This window comes from Diabrotica undecimpunctata, chromosome 7 (assembly GCF_040954645.1).
Source record: "Diabrotica undecimpunctata isolate CICGRU chromosome 7, icDiaUnde3, whole genome shotgun sequence".
NCBI classification, from domain to species: Eukaryota; Metazoa; Arthropoda; class Insecta; order Coleoptera; family Chrysomelidae; genus Diabrotica; species Diabrotica undecimpunctata.
The window spans coordinates 27,902,447-27,928,925 of NC_092809.1; the positions used below are offsets into that span (position 1 = coordinate 27,902,447).

A 26,479-nucleotide genomic window follows, 5' to 3' on the forward strand; every position below is an offset into this window, starting at 1 on the left:
TTAGGTACTGTGTACAGTATACATTAAATACGGTAAGTACATTAGAAAATTATTATGAATAATACTTCGGACGGGGACAATTCCCCGTCTGTGAAGGATCCCCCAGATAGACATGTCATACAGAATAACATGGATACAGGTAACAGATCTTATAATTAAAATAATAAATATAATTCCACCGACATTGGACCATACTATGTTATTGTAGAAACTTGTGATTTAAATAGTCAATTTTCAGCAGTGAAAGTTGGTCATTATTGGCAGGGCGGGCGCTCATTTGTACAATGAGAATTAAAACCAGCAAAAATTTGTACCCTAGATCTTGTTCCTTTTATACACGCCGCAGCCAGAGCGCAGTACTGTCATAAGCGCTTCATTAAATATTAAAAAACCATGTTTTAAAATAACATACGTCCAAAATACTTCTGATGTTGCGTGTAGACTTAGCGGATATTGGAATATACGACTCACAAATTGGCGAAGCAAATTTCAAATCAGTTTAATTTACCGTATATAGTTAGGCAACTAACATTTCAGCGATATCCTTCTAGTTATTTTTATTATTAAAGTGGCATCACTTGCTGTCATTGTCATTAGTTACATGTGCTAACTGACGTTTGTTTACAGCTTTAGAATAATATTTGATAATATCATAATATAATAGCAAAATAATAGTAAATAAATTTAGCTATATCATTATGGATGTTTCCCAAGATACACATCGATTATTAATTTATAACAATATTTTAACGTGTTTGTATTTACCAGTAGTGACATTAGCGTTGAACTTTAGTGGACACTTATACAATTTAGGAAAAAAAGTTACTTATGTGGAATACGCCTTAGCATTGGCTGAAATTTTGAAATATTTAAGATTTTATTTTGTTCACAAAAGTATTAAAAGGAAATTATCAATAGGAAATATTATCAAGTCAATAATAACGTGTGCTCTTATGGTACTAATATTTTATGTGGGTGCTATACTGTTTGGTGCTCCTTTCTTGTCAGAACACTATGAAACCTTATTCTTTGCTACATTAATGACAGTGTTAACAACTATTCCGGTTTGCTTGCATTTAGATCATGACAATGTTTATACCTTGTTTTCATCCTTGTTGGATTTTGATGGTAATAAACTGCAGGAACATTTTCTGATAAATATTCGTTTCACTGTATTTGGAGCTTGGTTAGGAGCAGTATTGATACCATTAGATTGGAATAGACCATATCAGGATTGGCCCATTCCTTGCTGCTATGGAGCAATGGCAGGCTGTTTTGTAGGAAATTTATATACAATTGTACAGTATTATAAATATGGATACATTTATAAGAAAAAGGGAAAATTTGGACTTTAAGTGAGTGATTGCTTTCTGCAAATAAACGTAATATGTAAGTACTTCCCAGCTGGTAGTAAGGGATACTATATATTTGTATATATCACTTCTATTTTAGAGATATAAAACTTCAATATTTAATATAAATAATGATTCACTTGATACAAAATAGCTTAGCATTTTGATCACATATGTCATCTATTGATATAACAATTTAATATAGTTCTGGAAAAATTCTTGAATTCCATTTCTGTTATATACTAGATTTAATAGTGATACACTACAATTTTATCTGAAAGTACATTATATTTGACTTGATTTCCAACTCCAAAATTGTTCACACAAATTGAATTTGTTTAAAATATAAATAATAAAATTACTTTATTCAATTTTAAAAATATTGTTTAAATGTTAAAAATACAGAAAATAGTATGAAGCTTCGCGCTAATCTACTATACCGCCTGCGGAACCATCTTTTTTTTTTTCAATTACAACGATGTAATTGCATATTAATAAGATAATAAGAGTCAGAATTGAAAAAGCATGCGCAAACTTCGTGAAAATGAAAAGATTTTATTCAGCAAAGATCTGACATTGGCCCTCAGAATAAGGCTAATTAAATGATATGTACACAGTGTACTCTACTATGGAGCTGAATCATGGACATTAAACCGGAATACAATAAATCGACTTAACACATTTGAAATGTGGACATTTAGAAGATTGTTAAGGAGAATAGGCAGAGAGAGGGAAATGGAAAATACAATAAAAGAAAGGAAATTGCAATATCTCGGACATGTGATGAGAGGTGAAAGATACATCTTGAGACTCATAATTCAAGGAAAAGTAGAGGGTAGGAGAAGCGTAGGAAGAAGACGCGTTTCCTGGTTGAAGAACCTGAGAGAGTGGTTTGGTTGTAGCTCAAGGCAGTTGTTCAGAGCAGCTGCCTCGAAGGTCAGAATAGCCATGATGATTGCCAACCATCGTCGCGGAGATGGCACTTAAAGAAGAAGACTTGCATATTAAAACATAGTTTCTAGTTCCAAACAACTTTTCATAATAATAATTTTCAATATTGTGAAATATAAAGGTACTTTATTCTTGAGAGAAAATCATATTTTTTGACATACCTTTAGAGAGCATTAAGACCATTAAAAATTAAAAAGTAAATCACCCGAGATGGGCCTCTAGTATTTCTTAAAAAGAAATATAATATTAAGTACACCTAATTACTTTTTAATCATAGGGTTTTTACTTTCTGTTCCCTATGTGTCAGAGTTAAAACACACCAGTAAAAGGTGCCATAAACTAAGTTTTACTATCTGTACCTAAATTTTAAAAATTTTAGAATGTATTTTGTCCATTATTTGATATTTTATATGTGTGTTATTAATGTTGAGTGTCAAAGCTTTTATAAATAATCTCAACGACTAGTAAGTTGCACTGAAGAATTGTGATATTTTATAAATATTTACATATTTTTCTTATTACACTGTCTTGAAAAAGAAATAAAACCATTCCGAAAGCTAGACAAAAAGTCAAAAGAGTGTTTCATTAACATCCCGGCCAATTTTCTGATGTTTTACGTCCGTTAATCCAATATAAATAAGGATCATTCAAAGACTGGTGGCTTTTTCTGTCAAAAGTTGGAGAAAAAAGACAAAGAAGTTGGCTACTTCATCTATTTGTTGAAGACGTTTTGCTCTCTAATCAGAAAGCCTCATTAGTTCATCTAAAAAGCACAATATGAAAAACCAAACATCCATAGACAAGTTAATATAAATGTGTTACCTCAAAAAGACATATAGCAGTCAATGGTGTAAAATGTAAAGAAGCTTAAGATAATAGACATCAATAATTAGTTGTAGTTGTATAAATAATAAATTGAAACTAGATACAGTTTACAATTTGATTCAAACATGGTCTTTTGCTGTGCTATGTTATACAAAACAGGTATTAGACTAATGGCCACATATGGATGTGAAACGTGGACTCTCTCAAGAGCTGATGAAAATGAATTGAAAATATTTGAGCACAAAATATTAAGAAAGATGTTTTGACTGTTGTAACAATGGTTCTTGGAGAATTAAAATGAACCCAAATTAATCTAAAGCACAGACATTGTAGGATTAATAAAGACACAAAGAATAAAGTGGCTTAATGATGTACAGGAGTACTTTAAAACCATGAACATCAGGTAGTGGGGAAGAATAGTAACCTACAGAGCAAAATGGAAGAACATTGTTAAACAGGTCAAAACTCACAAAGGGTTGTAGCACCAAGAGAAGAAGATAGCTGAGCAGTTATGTTCCCTCTCACGAAGATTAGAAGTGACCTTGAACCATAAACGACAGCGCCCCACACCATAACCTGAACAGTGCAGTTCGTGATGTCGTCGGCATCATCTTCTGACCCTGGCTCTATCCTCATGTATCCCTAAATATAATCAGGATTCATCAGGAAAGGCAACTCTATTCCATTCCTGGTCCCAAGATAATCGTTTTCTGTACCATTTAAGATGATTAAGGACATCAATGCTCAAGGATAAGAGGTAGGACCCAATATACTACCTCTTATCCTTGATAAGATGTGGCCAAAAAGGCCTAAAGTGCGAATTCGACAATAATTGTTTGAATCCCAATTGGTCTTCCATGTTCTGCAAACCATCGATTTGCAATAGACCTGGTAGTAGAGAAGCTATTTCTTAGAGCCATTAATCATATACGACGATATTGACAATATGTTGTTCTTCAGCGGCGACCTGGGCCCCTCCCTCTTCGTGATCGGCCTTCTTGACGCCTGCCCAATAACATCTTAATACACAGTATCTAAACTTCTGTAAACCCTATTAACAATTTTCCAAAAAGGAAGTCTGGCTTCTCTTAGGCCACCTAGCAAACTTGTGCAGTTGATGTAAATTTGCGCATGTTCACATTTTAGGCATTCTAAATGACTTTCAAAAAAACCAAGAACCGCACACCGCTAAATTTTGATCGATAATAAACTTAAAAGTTTACAATTTTAGCAGTTAGCCAAACAAAAAACCTAAACCTAAACTGATATTGCTGAAATTCTAATAATTTATTGTTTGTACGAATTAAATTATTTTAATCGGTAGATTAACTTATTTTAGTTGGATATTAAGATTATTTTATTTGTTTTTTTTTTAGAAAATTGAAGAAGTTACACTCAAAACCAAAGTAAAAGCTCCACAAACTTAAGCTTCCGATCCCAATAATTGGTCTTCTATATTGGATAAAATGGAACAAGGGGAATCTTCCCAATCATCTACAAATGTGATATAAAATACTATTTTCTTTATTGCAGTATTCCCACATTTATTATGTTTACCAAAATGTTATTGAAATATGTTTTCGTTCTTGTTAAAAGAACAGGTAAGGAGAAAACCCTATTTTTTAATGGAAAGTATTAATATAGTTTTCGGCATCCGCATATAAAAAGGACCTTTTTATTCTAGTCACTGGTAGATAGCATTGTGATATTCTCATCTCTGATCCGATCTGGACACATCTTTCTGTTCTAAATCGCGTGACAGTTATCTCAGATTTTATGGTTTACATTTTTTGTTTACTTGTTTGATTATGTTGGTGTCTATTTAAAGTTTCTATATAATGTCTTAATAATTGAGGAGTTTGGGTCAAATATCCCTGTTGAATACTAGTATTTTACTTAACAATATTGAATTTATTCATTACCACTAGAATGTTTTATGTAATTTATTTAGGTTAAGTAGTCTATCAAAATAAAAAATTATAAAGAACAGACTTTAACTAAAACTGGCGGTGTTAGTAAAAAGAAGAGTGAAAAAAAGTTATTTCTTATCTCATCAATTCAGTTTCATTGTTAACTTTTTCAATAAACATCATCATAGAAAGTACTGGTACACTCCGTACGAAACTCAGGTTTGCTAACAATGTCTTCCCCGTTTTCAACAAATTAAAGTATTTTATTTGTAAATTCGTTTAAGTGCATACAACAGTTTTTTTATGTAATACAAAAATATTTTTATCCCTGTATTGTGTTACGTCTATATCACTTTTCAGATATATTTGTATAAAATTTATTGTATATAGGAGATTTATGTACATACATGTTTTTAAAATGTCTACATGATCAAGACTGAATAATAAAATTTAGTACACTGTATGCGTCTAATTATGTACCCAATTCGGTCCCTATTTACGTGTACCATTTGAAAATGGTCATGTAGTCCAGTCGTCAGAGAATTAACCCGTAAAAATCGTACGCACAAGCTGAATTTTGCTGATAAGGTCAATTTTGGTACCCCAAAAAAGGCAGATAAATATTAGATTAAATATTAAATGGAACCATCTTTAATAGATCGACACTGATGATGTCATTATAGTGAACAGAAGTATGAGATATGTAGTGCATTATTTTACAAAGTTTACGAACGCAGCAAGTGAACTGGGACTTGTAAACGAAAAAAAAAACCAAATATATGATACTTTAAATGAAAATGGTCTATGGCATCGAAGATATAACTTTCAAAAAAATTTTGAATAAAATCCTTTATAAAAAGGTATATAAAAAACCCAGTTGGGCTATGTTGAATTGACAAAACGTTTTCGGAATAAGTATTCCATCATCAGTGTCTAGTAATACATGGATGTAGCCACTAAATATGTGGGTAAAAACCCTTTAAAAATTATTAAATGAAATTTAGTTTACATTATGTCTAATTTACAGTTAAGATGTTAAAGTTACCGTTGGATTGGTAACATGGCGACATATGACTCTACATTAAGTTGCAAGTCCTGAGACGGTATGTCTACGAGGACTTCATCAAAGCAACTAGGAGTTGTGAAGAGAACTCTTATTGTGGTGCCCTTTCTGTGATGTGTTGTTTCTAGCGTAATAACCTTTACATCCAAGTATATTGCATTGTCCAGAGTTTTACCAGTGATTTATTTGTGACAATGGATAATTATTTTTTACTAGAAATGTGTTTTGTCTTTCTAAAAAGAGCTTCTCTGGCATTTTCAGATAATAATAGATCCTACACGTATAGTAACAAACTCTGCACGAACGTTGAAGCATATATACATTAAAACAGTACAATTTTTTAGTACTTGTTTAGCCAAAACCTGTTAAGCGGCATTAAAAGGATATTATGGTTAAATAAAAACATTTTTTTTATAAAAAATTAATCTTTATCATCATTTCGGTTTTATAAAAATGGAATGTATAATTTAGCATATTAAAACAGAATTTAACATTTTCCTAAAAGCATTGCGAGAACTGCCATCCTGACGTACATACCGCATTCGGCTTGACGGAAATAAGCTGCTCTTGGATCTGTGTCGAATTCTGGACTTATTTCAAATACTCTGGGAAGCGGGTGGAGAACGATCATCTTCTTTTTGGCACGAGTCATCAATTTTGGAGTTACTACAAAGTGTCCACAAGCCTGACAAAATAAATGAAACATTAATGAACACTATAATTGAAGAAAATGTATTAATTATAATGTCTTTTGGTTATTCAAAGTATAAATTCAGCAAACTAGGCATGACGTCATCAGAATGTCATTGCTGCCTAAATGTATGAACCTTTGTAGTCATACATAAGGTATATGTTATTTGTGTAATTTGCTTAGTTTTGCCACTGTTTCTGAAAATTTTCAAAACATTTACGGATCTGAAGCCGTTACAGTAACTAACACACGCAATGGTACAGGCGTAATTAATGGTAAAATAACAATTTATTTTATTTCACCGTAATTAAAAAAAAACCTACATAGCTCTTTAGTTTTTCCGGTATATGCATCACTGCCATAAGAAATCCTAATATTTCTGCCTGGTCGTAGATTTTGGCACGTATTTTCAATACAAGAAATACAGTTGTTGCTAAAAGTTCCCCTATTCTTCTATATCCTAAACTACCACGTGATATATCTTATATTGGTGTGATTATTAATTTTATATATATATATATGTATATATATATATATATATATATATATATATATATATATATATATAAATATATATATATATATATATATATATATATATATATATATATATATATATATAAATATATATATATATATATATATATATATATATATATATATATATATATAAATATATATATATATATATATACATCCCGCTATCATTTAGAGCTCTTTTCACGTTGCAGTAGTTTAGCATCACCAAGAAATGCTATCATTTCCTATTTATAAGTCGTGTATGTTCGTTTAGAGCACCTTTGTAGGCTTGGCACCGTTGTCGGTTTTTCAATAATCCGATTTTTTTTTATATTAAATTTTTTACATCAAACCATCATTGTAACCTCGGAAGGTAAAATTATTGTATTTGGTATCATTTTAAAGCCAATAGATGTTGCCAGTATTAATACTTAAAATTATATTTGAAAACATAAAAATATCGATCGGTTTGGTCGGTCAGTCAAGTTCAAATAATAAAGACATTGAATCTACCTGCCAGCCGGCTGATTTCAGCCGGCTGGGGTCAACTAACAGGTTTTTTTATATCAATGTTCAGTTGTTATATCTATTTATTTAGATATTTTTTCCCAGAGAGTTGTGTCGGGGAATATTTTACATATTTTAATTTCCAACCTGTTTTATCGAAGCTATCAGTGAATAGTTTAAGATAAATATTAGGTTTTTATGGGATTAAGTCAAAAATATTGGTTGTGATTGTGATGAGAATTACATTTTTAATTATTTAATGTTTGACATTTTGATTTCCATTCAGGAAATCGTTCTCAAAAAACGTTTTTTGTACAAAATGTGTATACACATTTTTACATAATTTGTACAATAAACAAGGTTAAATATTGGAAAACATATCGTTAAATATTAGTTAATTAAAAATGTAATTTTCATCTCAATATCGACCAATAATTGTGGCTTAATCACATAGAAAAATAATATTTGACTTTGCCATAAGAAAGTAGTTCACGGAACCTCGCTAAATAGTTTAAAAAAATCTTATACAGAAATATAAATTCTAAATAGTATGAGGGGTAGCCGACGAAAAATTCGTAAAGACTGAGTTGACTAAAGTTGATTTTGCTTTGTTTTTTTAAACAATCTTAAAAGGCAAAAAGAAAATAATTGTTTGCTTATAAAACGTTTTGTATACATTCTAAAGAAAAACAATTCAAATAAATGTTGTAGACCATAAAAAGTTTTTTATGTAGACAAATACCAAATTTAAATACATAAATAATTGAGATAAGAAAAAACGAAAAAACCGTAAACTGTAAGATATTATGTTTGTAGTAATTTATAAATGTTAATAACTTTGTTTTTTGCCTAACGACAGGTAATATAGCTACTTGAAATTATGGCAATTGATGAGTTATTAAAGTGTGCTAAATATCAAGCAGATCAAAAAATATTTTACAATTTATTCAATTTGTTTATCACAGAAACCGATTATTTAAACAACTGTACTTGTCCAAACAGTATGACTACAAGTATTTTGTAACTTGCAATCGATTCTTTGCGCTTTCAGTTTTAGGGTATATTAAAAAAACTTTAACATATTATTAAATTTTTTATTAAAAACCAGTTTGAATAGAGGACTTTTTAGTTTTTAGACCACTTCACGTTTTTTTAGTTTCTTTGACAAGTGAGGATTGTCTATTCGGTTATTTCTTAATATGGGCTATGATCAATTGTCTAGTCAAGTCAACACTATTATAGAAGTTACCCATACTTTTTCAGTAGTCATTCAGAAGGTTCATCTTAATTGTACCCATATGGAACATAAGCCCGAGAAAAGTCTTAAATTCTGTTTGTGTTGTCTCTTTCCAAAACGCAATCCTCGATTTTTCTGAACGACTTTGTGCAAATATTTCATCAGAGTCAATCAGGGTCACTTCCACCATTCGTTTAATCTACATTGTCTTCGCGAGATGCTTCTAACAATGATTGTAATTCAGCAGTGGTCAATCTACGTTTATGTTCAAATCTAGCTTTTTTAGATGTCGAAGGTATATTATTTACATCCATTTTTTTATAAATACTATAACTCACTTTTACGGAGGTAATTAACAATAAAAACGTTCTACTAGAAACTATCAACTTATCCAATATTATAAGGCCACTTGAGGCACAATACGTTTTTACTCAATAATAGTTCCTGTATAAGTAAAATTGTTTTTTAATGTGATTCAATAAAGCACACTAGACATATTGCAGTTTTGCCATCACATTCTTCAGAGTATGTTTTAACTTTTTTAACTTTTCTATCGGCCTTTCTACTAATCATGCTTCTTCTTAAAAATTTGTAACATCTTGTACACTTTCTTCTCTTTGTATTATCTACATCGCTTTGCCTGAGATGGTATTTTTGGATGTAACTTGTCGTGAAGGTTACAACATTTCTTTATTTGCAAATGCCTTCGCGAACTCCAGTCTGAACTCAAGGATAGGTTGTCACTTTTTTACGTTTTCTGTTATTTAGCAACTAAGCATTGACTACTGTGGTATTAAATCAGGTATTAAATATTAATTTCACTGCCACTTTTCGGTACCACTTCAGAATTTTGCGTATTGGGCTTTGGTAAGAAGCCACTTGATCACTAAAATCAACACTCTTTTTCACCAAGTTATAATCGAGAATAGTTTGTGGTTTTAGTACTTGTGTATAATTTTTCTTTTCATTTGATTAAACCAAGATACAACTATTATGTTTAAATGATGTAAGGAATAAAACTGGTTTTTTGTCGACCCATTTTATCACTTGTAAAATCAATAATGGGGTTAAGTTCCATCCTGAGTAACTGGTTGCAACTTTTTTAATCGAGATTTTGGTTCTACATGTTTTTATAGTAAAACATCTGCACATGAATAATTCGTTTCTTGAACAATGATTTCAATTCATCGACCAATATTCTAAAATAAGGTCGTCCTTTTTTTCTTCTACATGTGCCGAGCTCGATTATCGAGCGTTGGCTATCAAATTGGCTATAGTAATTTTGTTGACGGCAGCTCGGAAAAGAGATGCAGAGGATCTGTTAAGCCAATCTCTCAGGTTTCTAAGCCATGACGTTCTTCTTCGACCTGGCCCTCTTCTTCCGTCTACCTTGCCTTGTATTATTAAATGGAGTATATTATATCTCTCTGGGTGGCGCATAACATGGCCAAAATATTCAAGTTTGCGATTTTTAACTGTTTTGACGACTTCCGTAACTTTTCCCATCCGATGCAAAACAACTTCGTTACGAACTCTATCCACCCAACTTATTCGTAGGGTTCTCCGATACACCCAGATTTCAAAGGCTTCCAGTTTCTTGAGAAGTGTATCCGTCAAAGTCCAACCTTCGACACCATACAAAAGAGTAGGGAACACATAACATCCCACTAATCAAATTTTCAGACTTAAAGTAATATTGTTTCCACATAACAGATTCTTCATCTTAAAGAATGCAGCTCTGGCCTTCTCTATCCGTATTCTAATTTCTTTGCTCATATCCCAGTTCTCATTTAGATTACAACCAAGGTAAGTGATAGTGTTAGTTCTCTCCAGTTGTTCACCATAAGCTGTTACCACTTCCGGTTGTGTTGGCGTTTTACTGACGACCATCACCTTTGTCTTTGCGGTGTTTAGCTTAAGGCCATATTCATCACACATTGTGGTAATCCTATTAATTAGATGTTGAAGTCCTTCGTCGTCCGGTATATTATAAACTGGTTCTCTTTCACAAATCATTGGGAATATGGTTTACATTCTATATTTAGAACAATCTTTTACTGCAAGTCTTGTTCAAACTAAACTAAATTAATACACAAAACAAATTAATCTACATATTCTTTTTTTATAGAAATACAGATTCCTGTCGGATTTTTATCAGTGCGGCATGAGTCACTGGTGTCTCGTATATCCGGACCTCTTATCGCATTACAAACATAATTCTCAATTAGCAGTGCGGTACAAGATACATTTGGGTCGAATAATCTTAAAGCCGTAATAAGACCATAAGACCGTATGTTATAAATACATATATCCATATAAGAATTATCTTGAAAGATGAAAAAAATACAATAAACAAGTGCAATATTAAGTGTTACTTAAAAAATGGTAAGTCATTCATGGGCGTACAGTTAAAAATAAAAGTTTTCAGTGTTCTATTGCTTGACTATTATTATGTGGTATTCTGAAAATGTTGACATTTTTTCCTGGTCTGATCTTCCTCAACTAACGTCATCTTTCTTAAATGGTGAGTTGTGTTGTTCAGGTCTCTTTAAGTGTTTTTGTTGCTATGTATACTTAATGATCTTCTTTAGACAATGTACTAATGTAGTGTTCAAATGTGGCATTGCCTTCATCATGTAGCGCTGATCTTAATTGTCTGATTAGTCGATTATATTTGTGTTCGTCATTAAGATTTCGGCTTCTTGGCCATCTACCTCTTGCTCTTCATTTTTGGACTATTAGTTGTATAATATAATTCGAAGTGTTATTTATGTTTTCTTGATTTGGAATTGTTAATCGTGTAGCTCCATATGAAATAGTAGAAGATGAAAACGGCAGAATATTCATCCATAAAAAAAGGAAACGCGATAAAGATATCTGAAACAACTGTTTTATGTTATAAGAGATGAAATAGTCCGAAATTACCAAAACAGGTGAACAGGGCACTATAAAGAGGAAGTAGAATTAGCTATGAAACAGCTTGAATGGGGAAAAGAAGTAAGCTTAGACCAAATACCAGCAGGAATTATTCAACTGAGAAAAAATATTAAATGGAAAACAATATTCACTCCATTTACAGAAAAGGCGGTGACCGGTGAATAACTTCTAATACCTCTTCATTTGTAATTATATCCACCCAACTTATTTTTAGTATACGGCGGTAGCACCACATCTCAAAGCTTTCAAGATTTTTAACATTCTTCTGTTTAAGAGTCCATGCCTCAACACCGTAAAGCAAAGTACTGAATAGATACTAAGTAGTTAACTAAAAGTGGACGTATGCAAAGAGATGTATGACGTAATTGTATGGTATTCGCTAAATCCTGTCACGTAATATGCCACACATCTCTGTGCGGTAATTCGTTTTATTGCTGCCATGTTAAGGTGTTATTAGATGCCGCCATGTTTAATTTCTCTCTACCATCGTATTATCTCGGTTAAATCCTATCATTTTAGGCTTCATGTCATGATTAGACCTATAGGACCGGAGATACGCAACTAAGGCTCTTTTGACATAACATATATAGGAGCAAAGATATATACCTAAGGTCGTTTTGACGTGTTGATGTATTTGATTTCTACGTCGTAGTACTCTATTGGTTAAATGGTACCATTTGAGGTACTGTACGTCACAATTGGACAAATAGGATCGAAGATACATAACTAAAGCCCTTTTGCCAGACTTCTTCGTCTTCTAGTTCCATGACCGTTATCGATCGTTGGATATCATGTTGGCTACCATATTTGCCATCGTGACTTTATTGACAGCAGCTCTAAATAACGATGTAGTTGATTTTTCATACCATTGCCTTAGATTTTTCAGCCATGGTGTTCTTCTTCTACCAGGACCACGATTACCTTGGATCTTTCCCTGAATGATCAGATGTAAAAGATTATATTTTTCAGGGTGTCTCATAATATGACCTAAGTATTCCAGCTTGCGTTTCTTTATTATATTAACCAGTTGTGTAGTTTGGTTCAGCCGTCTAAGGACCTCCTCATTTCTAACTCTGTCGACCCAGCTTATTTTCAGTAGTCGTCTGTATACCCACAGCCCTATAATATAATATAACTGTATAGCCTCAGTTAGAGTCCACGCTTCCACTCCATACAGCAGGACAGGAAAGATGTAGCAAATGTCACTCGAACTCTAAGGTCAATACTAAGATCGTGACTGCAAAGTACGTTTCTCATTTTTACAAAGGCAGCTCGGGCTTGTCTAGTCGGCTTTTAATTTCTGCGGTTGGATCCCAGCTCTCATTGATATTACTGCCGAGATACACGAGTTTCTCTACTCTGTCCAGTGTGGCATCTCCAACTTTTATTCCGTCATCCTGTATATAATTATGTTTGTCTTCGGTTGTCTCCATTAAGGCTTCCTTAAATATTTCCTCCGAATATAAGTTAAAAAGTAAAGGCGACAATATACAGCATTGTCTCACTATTCTTTTTATATTTATTTCATCCGACAGTTCTTGTTCAACCTTTATTATTGCCACTTGATGCCAGTATAGATTTGTAATTATTCGTAGATCTTTATCGATCAATCCCGCTGTTTCCAATATTTCTAGCATTTTGTTATGTCAGATTTTGTCAAAAGCCTTTTGCCAGGCTACTCTATTTAAGTTTTATATCTAATAGTATTCTATTAGTTAAATTCTATTATTTGAGGTACGAAACGTCACGATTTTACTAATAAGACCGCAGATACATAACTAAGGCCCTTTTGACAAGCTGATGTATTTTACATTTCTATCTTATTGTATTCGATTGGTTAAATCCTGTCATTTGCGGTACTGTACGTTATGATTGGGCCACTAAAAACGAAGATACGTAACTAAGGCCCTTTTGACGTGATGCTGTATTTGATTTCTATGTCATTGTATTCTATTGGTTAAGTGGTATCATTTGAGGTATCGTACGTCACGATTGGACTAGTAGGACCGAAGATACATAACTACGGCCATTTTGACATGCTACTCCATTTAATTCCTATACCTCATTGTATTTTATTTGTTAAATCCTTTCATTTGAGGTACTGCACGTCATGATTGGACTAATAGAACTAAAGATACACAACTAAGGCCCTTTTGACATTGCTCTGCATTTTATATTTCTATCCCATTGTATTCTTTATATTAAATCCTATCATTAGAGGTACTATACGTCACGATTGGACTAATAGAACCGAAGATACGTGACTACGGCCCTTTTGACATGTTGCTGTATTTAATTTTTTTATTTCATTGTTTTCAGTTGGTTAAATCCTGTCATTTGAGATACTGTACGTCACGATTGGACTTATAGAAACGAAGATATATAATTAAAGCCTTTTTGACATGCTGCTATATTTGATTTTTCTGTCTTATTGTATTTTATTGGTTAAATCCTATCATTTGAGGGGCTGTACGTCGCGACTGGACCAATTGGAGCGAAGATACAATAGGTAGTTGCAATATATAATAACCCGTTACTTTTAACTAAACATGATGCCAGAATGATTTGTGGGTGAAAAAAATATATATATATTCTTAAATTTACTATTTCGTTGTGGGTAATATTATATTCAACAGCGATGCCAAATTTCTGATGCTAAAATGATTGATAATGAAAGTGGGATATACATTTTCATGTATATAATGGCAGCGAGTAAACGGTAAAACCCTGAACTAAATATATATAATATTTTCACTGTACCATCATTTTAGACTCAAACATTTTCTGGAATAAACTTATATAGCTCAGTAAGGGATAAAGAGAGAAAGCAGATATTTTAAAATACCAACACGGTATCAAAACTCTAATCAATGAGATGGTTAAAATTCTTGTAACAGGTACAGGAAAAAAGTTATTAAGGTCTTGTAAAGTAGCGTCGATATACAGATGCTACTTTGCAAGACGATGCTAAATTGATGGTAAAAGCATAATGTATCGATGCGAAAATGATAGTAGGATGTATATATATATATATATATATATATATATATATATATATATATATATATATATATATATATATATATATATATATATATATATATATATATATATATATAGATAGGAGGAGATAAAGATAGGAGGCTCAGTACTGATAACCAAAATTCAAAAGCTCTTTAATCTATGTCTATGGAATCAAAATATCCCAAGAAAGTGGAATAATTCAATAACTGTACTCTTACACAAGAAGGGAGATATAGCAGACCTGGAAAGATACAGACCAATCAGTCTCCTTAACCATCTTTATAAATTATACACCCGAATAATAACGAACAGATTAGAGGCAAAGCTGGATTTTTACCAACCTCGGGAACAAGCCGGTTTCCGCCCTAATTACGGCACAAATGATCACCTGCAGTGCCTAAAAACCCTGATAGAAAAAACTAACGAATATAACCGTCCCTTGGCATTGATATTTGTAGACTTTAAAAAGGCGTTTGATACAGTGGAATTACCGTCCATCTTAAGAGCACTACAAGATTGCAGGGTCGACCACCGATATTGTAATATAGTTAAAAATATATATGAAAATGCCACAACAACCATAAGTCTACATTCAGCAACTAATAAGATAAAGATAAAAAGGGGAGTCAGGCAAGGTGATACCATGTCACCAAAGCTGTTCATTACCGTTCTTGAGTATGCATTTAAAAGACTAACATGGCCACAGAAAGGAATATCCATCGATGGAGAAAGATTAAACCATCTACGTTTTGCGGACGATATCGTGCTTCTGTCAGATAATCTGGGAGAGATCAAAGACATGCTCCAAGAACTGAATTACATACTACAAGAAACTGGGCTGGAGATAAATTTCGAGAAAACCAAAATGATGACCAATATGGTTCCCAGCGAAGAGATACAGATCAATAACAACAAGGTAGAATTAATCGATAAATACACATACTTGGGTCATGAAATCAGAATAACCAGAGACAACCAAACCTGCGAGCTAAATAGACGAATCACGTTGGGATGGGCGGCATATGGAAGGATGAGAGACATTTTTAAAACAAATACTCCAATTCACCTGAAAAGGAAGGCATTTAACCAATGCATCCTACCAGTCTTGACCTACGGAGCAGAGACCCTAACTTTAACGAAAGCTACTGCCGAAAAACTGAGGGTAACACAAAGGCGAATGGAGAGATCAATGCTGGGTCTGACCTTGAAAGATCGCGTGAGAAATGAGGAGATACGCCGACGAACTGGCGTTGACGATATTATACTGCGAATCAATAAACAAAAGTGGAGGTGGGCTGGACATGTTGCTAGAATGGAAGACGGAAGATGGACGAAGAGATTATTGGAGTGGAGACCAAGAGCCGACAAGCGAAGTCGAGGCAGACCACCCACCCGATGGACCGACGACCTAAGGAGAATAGAAACAAACTGGATTGCAGCAGCTAGAGATAGAGAGAACTGGAGACGTTTGGAGGAGGCCTATATCCAACAATGGATGTGAAAACGGGGCTGGATGATGATATATGTATAAATATATATATATATATATTGATATATATATATATATTTATAATATATATATATATATATAATTATATAAACTTTATCAACCGTAATTGGAAACGGTTGATAAAGCTGCACATGATGATGATGATGATGATGATGATGATATATATATATATATATATATATATATATATATATATATATATATATATATATATATATATATATACATCGGTTTAGAACGTCTTTCGACGTTGTCCGATACCTAAACACCATCTCTTCCTATCTTCGCAGTCGTTTGTTGTTAAATTTCTTTCGCTCATGGACTTGTTTACGCCGTGTTGCCATTGTAATCTGGGTCTTCCTCTTTTCCGTCGACCTATCGGTTGCCATTCTATTACTTTTTTGGGGAGTCTTGTTGCTGGCATCGGTTGAACATGCCCATACCTCCTTAATTGTTTCTTCTCTATATCTTGAGTTATATTTCCTTCTATTCCCATACGTTGTTTTATTACATCATTTCTGATTCGGTCTCGTCTGGAAATACCTAAAGATCTTCTCATTGCATCCATCTCTACTGCTTTGTTCTTTTCACTAATTCTCCATGTTTCAGCGCCATAAAGAAGAGTAGGTTTAATCATGGTCTCATATATATTAAATTTTCTTCCTTTCTATCTCTTTACTCCACAGTATACCATTTAGACATCCTAAGACTTTCTTTGCTTGAGTGATTCGTTTATAATTTATTCGTTTATTAATTTTATAACAGTATCTATTCTTCTTCTTCTTCTTCTTAGTTCAGGTGAAATACTTTAATCTCTAGCACCTTTGTGCAGACGTTTACCCTGTTCGTTTTCCATTAAACTCCAATAAGGCCTGAGGACACAACGAAGGCCGACAGTTTTCTCATTGGTAGTTTAAGGGTATTTTCTGGTTCAAGCCTCAGATTTCCAGTAAATTTCTGTTTCATATCCCAGCATCAGTGTATTATGGCAGTCTCTTCTTCTACTTCGCATTTTCTATATTATCGTTCATTCACCTTGCTTATTTTGTAGAGGTGTTTTCTTAAACGACAATGTCCAGTCACCATATCGGTCACTATTTTAATCTCTCTTTTAATGAATTCCATCAAAGAGCTTTTATCAATATTCTTGATTATTTGTTTAGTCTGGATTTGCGCTTAAGTGGCTCTCCATTTCTTTTGATGATTCATTATCATTTCTAAAGAAAAAAAATTAAAACTTTTAAATTTTAAAGAAGTTAAATGTGTGGTGTTATTATAAAAAAGTATTAACAATTCAGTAATAAGCAGACAGCAGCATAAAATTACATTAACCCACAAGTAGTCACTTACAGTTATAAATATTGTCCTAAATTTTAAATTCGATTATATATATATATATATATATATATATATATATATATATATATATATATATATATATATATATATATATATATATATATAGTATTACCTCATCATATTCTTCTTGGCTAGTAAATCTCTCTCGTTGTATTCTAGTCATATATAAGACATCTGTCTCAGGTAGAATATCTTCTAATTTACTATATTCTTCTTGGGGTATACCTTTTGATTTTACAAAAGCCGTTACATGTTGAGGCATTTTCAAATTTGGCGGACTGACATATCTAAAATAAAAATATTATAAATTATACACAATTCGATGTTCTCTGTATGAATTGCCTTTTCTCTTTAGAGAAGTGTGTATCTCCTTTTCCTGTTTTACTCATAACTCTGGTATCTCCTAAGTTGAAATATTTTTGAATGAATAATACGTACAGTCTGTCCCAAACCCTTCTTTCAGTGCGTCACTAATTTTGACATAATATGTCGAGAATTATTGCATGTCATTTTAGTTAAATTTGACAGTTGCAGGATCGTAATCCCTCTTTTTCTAATTGAAAATAATTTAATAATTTTAATATTAGTCTTTGTTCTTTCTCGATATATCTCGGCATAGGTATTTAAAATATTTTTATGACAATAAATACATTTGTTCTTTCTCGATATATCTCGGCATATTTAAAATATTTTTATGACAATAAATACATTTGTTCTTTCTCGATATAACTCGGCATATTTAAAATATTTTTATGACAATAAATACAAAATTAAATTTAAAACACTGTAAAATGTCTGATAATACTAACCTGGAATGACAATTATTTTATCAGTTGACGTTGTGAAAGTACTGTCAAGATCGAGACCTTCTGCGTCAAATTATATTTATGCGCATCATTGATTGGATATCTATTTAGCGTATTCTAAACTCCAACCAATTATACATCCGTAACTAGAATTAGCTTTACGATAAATAATTTTCCAAGTTCTATGTATAATAATCACAGACTCACGTTTTTTTCTGTCACTTCTAGCTTAATGTGTTAGAGAGAATTCGATCAATTATGACGCAATGAAAGAAGGGTTTGGGACGAACTATAGTAGGTATATTTGATTACGTACTAAGGGTATAATAAGGGGTATAGTTCATGTATATAATCTTAGAGCAGGTGACTAAGAGTAGTAAAATATAAGAATAAATCGGGAACGACTGAAGAACACTAGAAGTACCTCGAACAATTCCTCATTAACTGCAGTTTACTTTTCCAGCTTTCCAACAAATATGTAATAGAAATTAAAGCTTACACATATTTACCTTAATTGCACATTGTATAAAGTCAATAGCCTTGCCAAAGAATGAACGGTTCGTCCATTTTTCAAATCGCCCACCAAAGTAATGGTAAGTCCATTAACTGTACCAATTTCGTCTCTTATCGTGAAAATATCCAATAGAGCTTGGGTTGGATGCTCTCCTATACCATCACCGGCATTTATTAAAGCTTTTCTGCAGTGATGTGAAGCTTTCTAAAAATAAATGAACGTGTACTATTTGTTTAGATAAACTTTTAAACAAATTAATATTACTTGTATTGAGCCAGGAATAGGGTGTCGTAAAACTACTACATCAGCGTATCCTGCCATAATAACCACAGAATCTGCTAGTGATTCCCCTTTCTTAACTGAAGAACTTGTTTCATCCATATATATTACTCTTCCACCAAGTCTTTGCATAGCTGCTGCGAAACTACAACTAGTTCTTGTGCTCACTTCATAGAACATAGAAGCCATTATTTTGCCTACAAATGAGAGAGTTTAAACATATATACTACAATTATTCCATTATCAAAACTCTTTTCATTCTATAATTTATGAAAGAACATATTTCCATAGTCAAATATAAAATCTGAAAAATTGTACTCCTCCATAACTGTATCTTATCTAGAGGTCATCACTTGTTATTTTTAATGGGACACCCTATATTATTTTAGTTTTACATTCTATATAGAATATTAGACAGATTATGTATGAGATAACCATTTATCAAAAATTTGAATGTTATTTATTTATATTAGAAACAAATTAATGAAAAATATTGTGCACCAATTATTAATAGGTATAATTTAGAATAATATAATTATTTGGAGTAAAAATCAATCTTTTCATGCATCCTTTATGGAACTCAATTCATATAAAAGTTAACCATAACAAATTTTATATATAAACTTAAAAATCAATTTTTTTTGGTTCATGTTTAATTGCTAATATCATAGATTTTATTTTTTGACGCTAACCTCTGACAGCTCTTAGGTATGGATATCATGATATTTACTTAACTCTGTTAAATATATTGAATATAATACAGATTATTCGTATAAGAACCAATCTACAGCAAAGAATGAGGGCCAGCTCAGAAATAATTTTAATCCATAAGCGATTTCCACCCAACATATAAACTTATTATCAAAAATAGACTGGAGGCTAAGTTAAACTTCTATCAGCCCCGAGAACAACCTGAATTTGGATCGGGATACAGCACTAACGACCATTTATTAATGATAAAGAATCTGATAGTCTGAAACTAGTCTACAGAATACAATAATCAGTTGGTACTGAGATATTCTTGGACAACGAGTATCTCAACATAAATGGCTCAGTAATTTGAAATTCGTTGATGACATCATCCTTGTAGCTAATCGTGTAAGTTAGCTTAGGTCGGTCTAATGATAAACATAAGTAAGACAAAAATGACTAATCTAGTGCTAAATAGTAGTATTGCTCTTGACGGAAAGGATATTGAGCAGACTATGTCGAATAAATACTTATAGGTCATGAAAATCGGTTCAGCAGAAATAATCAGGAGAGCTTTCACGCCGCAGAGGATTAACCTGGCAGCATTTGGTAAATTCAAGTATGTATTTAAATCGGACCTAACCATATACCTAAAAATGAAGATCTTTAACTAGCGTGTGTTACTAATCAGTGTGTGTTACTAACCAGTGTGTGTTACCTGTACTGACAGATGTAGCGCCAGATGTTGGATGTCTCTCTGAAAGACCTAGACGCAAACGAAGAAATACGCCATAGAACAAAAACAATAGAAGCTATCCAAAGAATCACGTCGCTAAAATGGAATTGGGCAGGACACGTCGCTCGATTATCTGACAATTTATGGACTACACGTACTGTGGAAGCCAAGACCAGAAGCACCATGGAACAGAAGCCGCCTACCAACCAGATGGACTGACGACTTGAAGCATGTTAGCGGTAATTAGATACAAGCAGAACAAAACAAAGATAGACCGAAAGAGCCGACGAAGACTTATGTACAGCAGTGGATGAGTACAGTTTGATGATGACATTTTAAGACACATCCAGCAACTTCTTAGGTCGATGAAGGCTATTATACCTTTTTTCCGACGTAGCCTTTTTTGATATTTAATCAACTTAACTGTATCTTTCCTTTTTTATCAGCAACTGTTCACCACCATACGACATTGTTATTCCAACTTATCAAACTTTAATTTTGATCTTAGATTAATTATAAAATCTAAATTATAATGAAAAATCGTACCTCTTAAAACGTGATCCAAAGGTTTGTCTTTAACAACATATGCCCTTAAAGTTTGCGCTAAATTAAAGATATCATTTAATTCATCTTTTGTAAATGTGTCTACGGTTACGATGTGCTTGTTAAACCAAGGATGGTGATGATGGGAAATGTGATGTGGTTGTGCCTGATCCGAAGCAATATCTGCCTTGGACTTCTTGTCAGCAGTGTTTGAGAAACTTTCCGTTCTAATTCGTGGTGGAATAGGAGACAATATCCTGTAAATTGAAATTAAGCAATTATTAAACAATAATAATATTGGTGCTCTAATTTAAAACAATTTACTCTTATTTGTAATTGTAAAGAATATTTGTTTTATTTAGAAATAATAACATGATTTTTAATAATGATGAAGTGATAATAATAAGCAAGCTTAGTGATAAGAGATAAACATAGTTAGTTATTTTAAACTTTTTTAAGTTAAACATAAACGCACTCTACTATTCTAGGTAAAGTGAGCGCCCTGGACCGGCTGGCCAACGGATCCACAACATATTTTATAAAATATATATTTTTATCTTTATAAGTTTCAGTTTACCATTAGTGTTTATAAGTAAATTTATGATATCCGTTTAAAATCAATTTTTTTTGTAATATGTGATAAATATATTTTAAAAGAAAATAGAAAACCTATTTCCACTCTTGTAAAAACAGGCTATTTGGTCTATTTTGGAGCCCACTTGGAAGAGTAGGATAAATCTTGGGCTCCCATTTTTTATGTTAAACCCGCGTTGAACATTTGCAGCAATCGTCAATTGAAAAGGAGAAGTCTAAAGTTTGGAGTGCGAATGATTTGGTGGAAACCATCACGATTATTGTTATTTTTGTAATGTAAATATTAAAGGCATCAATCAAAACAATAAACCAAAATGGACATATGCCGACCTAGATTCAGCAAGTGGGCTAGTATCGCATTCTGAAGAAATACTCATTAAAATATTCAGTAATCTATTCTACACTCCTAGAAGATGATAAAGGAACATAAACTATGGATGAAGTTGAGTAGTTGGTCTCGGATAATCACAGTGATTTTCAAGCACATCCGAGAAGCCCACAACGTGTTAATCAACAAGGACTGAATGAACTTGTTAGAGACCTGAACCCATCCAATAAGCCTTCATATATAAATAAATAGGCCAATCTACTATATCCAATTACTAACATTACATTTTATCGTAAAAAGATAGAGATCTGTTGTCTTTTTTCCTCAAAAAATAATTTAATTTTCTGGCATAACAAGACTTGGAAAACTGATAATAACTTTGGTAAGGAACAGGGAGAGATATTCTGATAGAGATATTCTATCAGAATATTAAAACTATGGAAACTCGTTATAAAGGAAGACTGGATTGCCATACGATGGTTAGAAAGTCGTATCAATGGAAATTATTTGGCGATGACTAATAAATGTTGTAATTTTTGTGTCATTATGTGTCTTTTACTTGTCCTACATAAAATAAAAAAATAGTTCATATTTTTTAGTAATAATATGAAATCTAAAAGATAAAAATTGCTTATTTTGTATTGTTTACTATTTTCTTGGGAATTAATCACTAGTTCACTAGATCACTAGGGAAGTTTAAAATACACTACAGTATTTTGAAGTTTCGATTCCACCCTTCGCTTCGTTAATTACCAATAAAAATAGTAAACAATATTAAAATCCCACAAGAAAATATCTTCAGAACGCTACTTTCCTGGGAGAAAGATATTTGAACTTTCGATCAAAGAATTTAATTTCAATCGAATTTTACCATATCGAAATGCCAAATAGGAACACTTTAACCGTATTATCTGATATTACCATATTCGTCCTTTTAATGTAAATTAAATTTTCTTATTTAATTCTAAATATAAATATGGTTTAATATATGTTTAATTTGCTATAATTCTTACCTAGAATCGAAAGTTTGTGCTTCATTGGCAAAGTGGACTTTACCTTCTCCAGATAGAAGTTTGGAGAATATCTCATTAGTCTGCCTATCATTATCATATTCAAGGCTGTTGTTTAATAAGTACGGTGATAAAGGTCTGTCCAATGCCAAAGTTGAGGAAGGTCGGCTCATTTCGACGGAAGTAGTATACAATCTTTTATCCCATTCTCTAACATTCTGACCAAAACCTGGTTGAACTAAAACTTGTCCCTCAACATAAGCTACCTCCCCACGAAGAACAACTCTATGTACAGCGCCTTTTATCTAAAACAAGTTATTATCATTTTTAAAATACTAATTGATGTGTTGGTTATACTTTTTTTCCTGCAAATGGTGTCCACTTGGCCTTACTATAACTCATAGCTTCGGGAATAATCCATTCTTCTTCCATATCTACCTCAACGTACGTGTTGTGCTGTTCGGGCAAATTAAATATTCTTTTAGGATTCTTGTGGAACTTATTTATAAGATCCTCCAAAGTTATTCTACCTTCATTGACTGCGTTAAGTAGAAGCGGTAAAATTGTTTCTAGTCCTGGGAAGCCTGGGGGAGCTTTCTCGCTAAGCTTTTCTTCAATCGTGTGAGGTGCATGATCTGTGGCGAAACAGTCGATAATGCTGAGATTATCCCAAAGAGCCTGCTGATCTTCTGGGGATACCAAAACTGGTCTAACCTAAAAAATATTGGAGTTTCAAATAATTTTATTGAAGAACAGAACAAAACAGTATAAAATTCTTATATACAAGTAAAATAGTCTGTCTTTTTAGGTTAAGTTAACTAAAATGAGTTCGCCACGCACAGTGGGGTTATTTATAATTTATTTAAATTAAAAATTGATTTAAAAGTTTATGTAAAACATTTAATTGCAGTTTTATTAAAATTCATCTAAAATTAGGTAATTTTATTAGGGCTTTTCGAAAAATCCAATCTAACGTTAGAGTTCTTGCCATATTGTGACGTCACTTGCGCAGAAGGTGTTAGCTTCAACGATTCGGTACAAGGCGTGTCTATAAGTTTTAATGGTCTAAGATAAGAATAGCAAACTTATTTTTTAAAACATGCCCATCTCAAATAACTTTTTTCAATTTTTTTCAATAACACAATGATCCGACCAATACTTTAACATTTTTTTAATAATCCACAAGTAAATAACACAGAGTCTTCTTTAAAAACCTTTGGGATGGGGAGAAAAATATAAGAGAATTAAAATGACATGATATTAAATAGTTATATATAATAGTTGTTCATGAAGATAGCAGGGATACATTTAATGCAAACCTATTCATATTTCGATCAATACGGTTCATCGAAAAGCTTATCTTCCGGTTTTCGGATAGACATAAAACATTAATTTAATGACAAAGATTCTATTACTTACATACATTAGTATTGAGATATAAAAAGGTATAAAAAGAGACTGTATCTTTCCCAACTACTGATTAACATCTATATGTCACATACTTTAATAAAGATAAGTTAAGATAGGTTTGACAGATACGCCTTTTAATTGTTTTAGGGAAATATACCTAAAGAAATATCATAGACATATAATGCAAGATAGACTGAGCGTTCCAATACCAGCCCGTTTCCCCAGTGCGACAGAGAAAACTGACACAAAGCAGTCCTTTTATCTCTTTCTAATTTACCGGGTTTATTGACCATGTGACCTAAATGACCAATGAGAATGGTCACGTGGTCGATAAAACCGGCCCATTAGAAAGAGATGCAGTGACTGCTTTGCGTCAGTTTGCTCTGTCGCACCGGGGGAACGTACTGGTGTTGCAAAGATCAGTCTATCTTGTATTATATGTCTATGGGAAATACCGCCACAGTAGGTTAGGTTAGATTAGGCTTTCTATACTTGTAGTATTTGATTTTTTTCTCTCTTCTTCGACCATATTATGACCTGACATGGTTCGTCTTTGTGGTATTGACAGAAGAGGTACTTTTAGATTAGGATATGGGATCCACTCAGGTAAGAGACAAATAAAGGTGTCTATTTTCTGCCAATTTAAAGTAGATGACGCCAGGCAGCAATACCACTTTCTTAAGTGGGCAATCTGCTTAAGGATCCTGTCGTCTCTTTTCGAGTATGTCTTCGTTTCTGGAACTATTTCTCCGTTTTCCAATATTTCCCGCTATTCCACCAAATTTAACATATATTTCAGACAACTAACAGAAAAGTAATATCATGAGTATATACTGAATTGATAATCAACAAAGATGGTGTAATTTGCGGCAAGTAGTTTCTTCAATAGAGAATAGAAATGAATGAATGGAGTGAATAACTGCCGGCAGTTTCATTTTTTAGTTAGATAAGTTCAGGTAAATTTAGTAATTCAGCAATTTTCAGAACGATTATACAAATCATGTACTGTATTACATTACAGTGTAGTGTACATTATATGTATCTTGTTCCGAAAAATGCTGAATTACTAAATTTATCTGAACTTATATAACTGAAGTCGAACTGTTTATGTTTGTTTGTTTAATCTCTTTACATAAAAACACATAGACTATTTTTAGTTTGTAGTTGAATAATTCTTAGCTTTTTCAAGATGATTGTCTAAAATCAAAAACTTCAGGATAATAACAGTTTCAAGAATAATTTGTTTTTGTTTGTTTGCATTGCATCATTTATTTTTTGTTTTCTAATTATATAGTTTTCTATGCTTGTAAAATAAGGTAGATTTTCTTAATAAAAAAACAAATGTGAATGGATTTTTATTTTATTAACCTAATCTTCAAATTATTTTATTTTTCTTACATTCATATTCGCAAAACATTCGCACAAATTTCGCGAATGCGAATATGCAAAAAATGCGAATATTCGCGAATGCGAATATGAAAAATACCGATGGTGACAATGGATCTATCAAGTATCAAAATATGCCCAAGATGAGTAAAAATACTATATTAATAATTTTTAAACATAAATAGTATACATAAATTAGAATTTGATAAATTAGGAATTGACTTTCAAATATAATTTTAAATAGAACAATGAATATGATAAGTTGCTAGCTAATTGTTTTTATTCACACAGTATTATT

At 32.3% G+C, this 26,479-nt stretch overlaps 2 protein-coding genes across 3 annotated transcripts in view; one reads left to right on the forward strand and one right to left on the reverse strand.

The window, feature by feature from the left end:
- The first annotated feature begins 592 nt into the window (after window positions 1–592).
- Window positions 593–5,493, forward strand: PIG-F (phosphatidylinositol glycan anchor biosynthesis class F). Of its 2 annotated transcripts, none has more exons than XM_072536947.1 (2): window positions 593–1,389; window positions 4,505–5,493. In XM_072536947.1, exon 1 carries the CDS (start codon window positions 699–701, stop codon window positions 1,353–1,355), a length of 657 nt encoding a protein of 218 aa, XP_072393048.1. In that variant the 5' UTR covers window positions 593–698; the 3' UTR covers window positions 1,356–1,389; window positions 4,505–5,493. The 2 variants fall into 2 exon arrangements, with proteins under 2 accessions (XP_072393048.1, XP_072393049.1); XM_072536948.1 differs by having other exon boundaries at window positions 593–1,355.
- Window positions 5,494–6,511: 1,018 nt separating this feature from the next.
- r (carbamoyl-phosphate synthetase 2, aspartate transcarbamylase, and dihydroorotase rudimentary) overlaps window positions 6,512–26,479 on the reverse strand; it is a 106,722-nt gene continuing 86,754 nt past the window's right edge. The window contains exons 9-15 of the mRNA XM_072536950.1: window positions 23,743–24,099; window positions 23,389–23,690; window positions 21,457–21,710; window positions 19,470–19,681; window positions 19,201–19,409; window positions 17,998–18,172; window positions 6,512–6,786 (exon numbers count right to left, since the gene is read on the reverse strand). Coding sequence (XP_072393051.1) covers window positions 6,589–6,786; window positions 17,998–18,172; window positions 19,201–19,409; window positions 19,470–19,681; window positions 21,457–21,710; window positions 23,389–23,690; window positions 23,743–24,099 — 1,707 coding nt within the window. The 3' untranslated portion in view covers window positions 6,512–6,588. The remainder of the gene's footprint in view (window positions 6,787–17,997; window positions 18,173–19,200; window positions 19,410–19,469; window positions 19,682–21,456; window positions 21,711–23,388; window positions 23,691–23,742; window positions 24,100–26,479) is intronic.

Coding starts and splice junctions, on each gene's coding strand:
- PIG-F (XM_072536947.1), top strand. CDS start 699: ATGGATGTTTCCCAAGATACACATCGATTATTAATTTATAACAATATT.